Source organism: Sinocyclocheilus rhinocerous, unplaced genomic scaffold (assembly GCF_001515625.1).
Source record: "Sinocyclocheilus rhinocerous isolate Xijiao unplaced genomic scaffold, SAMN03320098_v1.1 scaffold3493, whole genome shotgun sequence".
Lineage (NCBI taxonomy): Eukaryota > Metazoa > Chordata > Actinopteri > Cypriniformes > Cyprinidae > Sinocyclocheilus > Sinocyclocheilus rhinocerous.
In genome coordinates, this window is record NW_015647951.1 from 176,997 (window position 1) to 178,576 (window position 1,580).

At 31.1% G+C, this 1,580-nt stretch overlaps 1 protein-coding gene across 3 annotated transcripts in view; it reads right to left on the bottom strand.

The window, feature by feature from the left end:
• Positions 1-1,580, bottom strand: part of LOC107709407 (cGMP-dependent 3',5'-cyclic phosphodiesterase-like) — a 67,870-nt gene that overhangs the window by 3,727 nt on the left and 62,563 nt on the right. For 2 of the 3 annotated variants that reach the window (XM_016513861.1, XM_016513860.1), the window contains exon 3: positions 1-87. In XM_016513861.1, the coding sequence (XP_016369347.1) occupies positions 1-87 (87 nt within the window). The remainder of the gene's footprint in view (positions 88-1,580) is intronic. The other variant, XR_001636495.1, reaches the window with a different exon arrangement.

The following is a 1,580-nucleotide window of genomic DNA, read 5'->3' on the forward strand; positions in this document are numbered from 1 at the left end:
GTCTGGCAGGACGACTCTGAGCACATCTTTGATGGTCGTCTGAAGGCTGTCGACATCAACAATGGAGGCCAACTGCAGCAATGCATCCTGGGAAAATAAAAACACAGTCACAAATAAATAAACAAACAAATAAATAAATAAATCATTTATATTGTCAGCACACCATCCGAAGGGTCAAAGGTTAATGAATCCTCTGGAAATATAACTATGATGAGTTTAACCCCGCGCTTCCGGAAATGTCACGCCATTAAGGAAATTAATGTTGTCGTCCCCCGTTTTCTGTCTTTGAAGCTTCTGGCACATGGATGATCACTCATCTCTCTTTGAAGCTGTTAGGGGGGTTTGACCTTTGACCCCCAGCACGCTGACCTCGTCAGCACGGCTCATTAGCGCATCCACTTAACCCGGGAAATCAATAACGGGAAGAGCCATTAACCAGCGACGGGAGCGAGACACAGAGAGAGAAACGCTTTTAGCAAATAAGCATCGAATGCATCAGTGGGTTCAATGTTGCGAACTAATTAACTAAAGTTAACGATGCTACAGACTTGACAGTCATCCAGGCATTACTGTAACTCTTCCTGTAATGTTAATTGTTTCCAAAAAGTGGCCTCAGATCACATCAGATTCATTTCAGCAAATCAGTTGATTTAAAACTAAATGACTCACAGATTCATTTGAATCTACTCGACTCACAAATGATTCAAACTGAGTTTGTTGTCAAGCACAAACATACACAGCACACACTAACATTAGTGAAAAACAGCCCTTTTTAAATGACATCAAACAACTTTGATTATTTTCAATATTTAGTTTGATATGTCTGGTATGTTTAAATTTAATTTAAGTTTATTTTTGATCAACCAGTGTTGTTATTGTTAACTATCACGGAATAAATTAAACAAACTAAAATAATTTTGAAAAAAATATGATGAAAAACACTCGGATGATCTTCATGTTTGGAGTAGAAAATTATAAAACCAGATATGCAAAGATAGATTAGGTTATTCATTTAAACAGATATTGCTAAACAGACTAGATTAATGACTTACTTTGTATTAGTAGCTTGTAGAGTAGTTAACTGCAGTTTGAGTTTAACTAGTTTAAATTACAAGGAGCTTGTAGAAGGGTTGTTATCATAAACTAAAACTAAAATCATAAAACATTTTTATTACATGAAATAAAATAAAATAAAATAAATGTTATCTGAAATCATTTTTAAAAAGTCTATGTTTTTTTTTTACTTTAACTTGAAGTACTAGAAGAACTAAAATAAATGTTTTTTTATAAATAAATATATAATAAATTATTTTAAATCTATTTCTAAATAAATAAATAAAAACATAACTAAAAGTAAATAAACTACAATGAATAAATAAAAACGATATAGTCATAGTCATATTTATTAAAATAATAATAATAATAATAATAATAATAATAAACAACTAAATTACTAAACGTTTAATTCAATTTAAATTGAAAGTAGGAAACAAAACTAAAATCTAGTTTAAAATATGAACAAATCCAGTGGTGGACAGTAACGGAGTAGCTTTACTTCGTTACTGTACTTAAGTAAATTT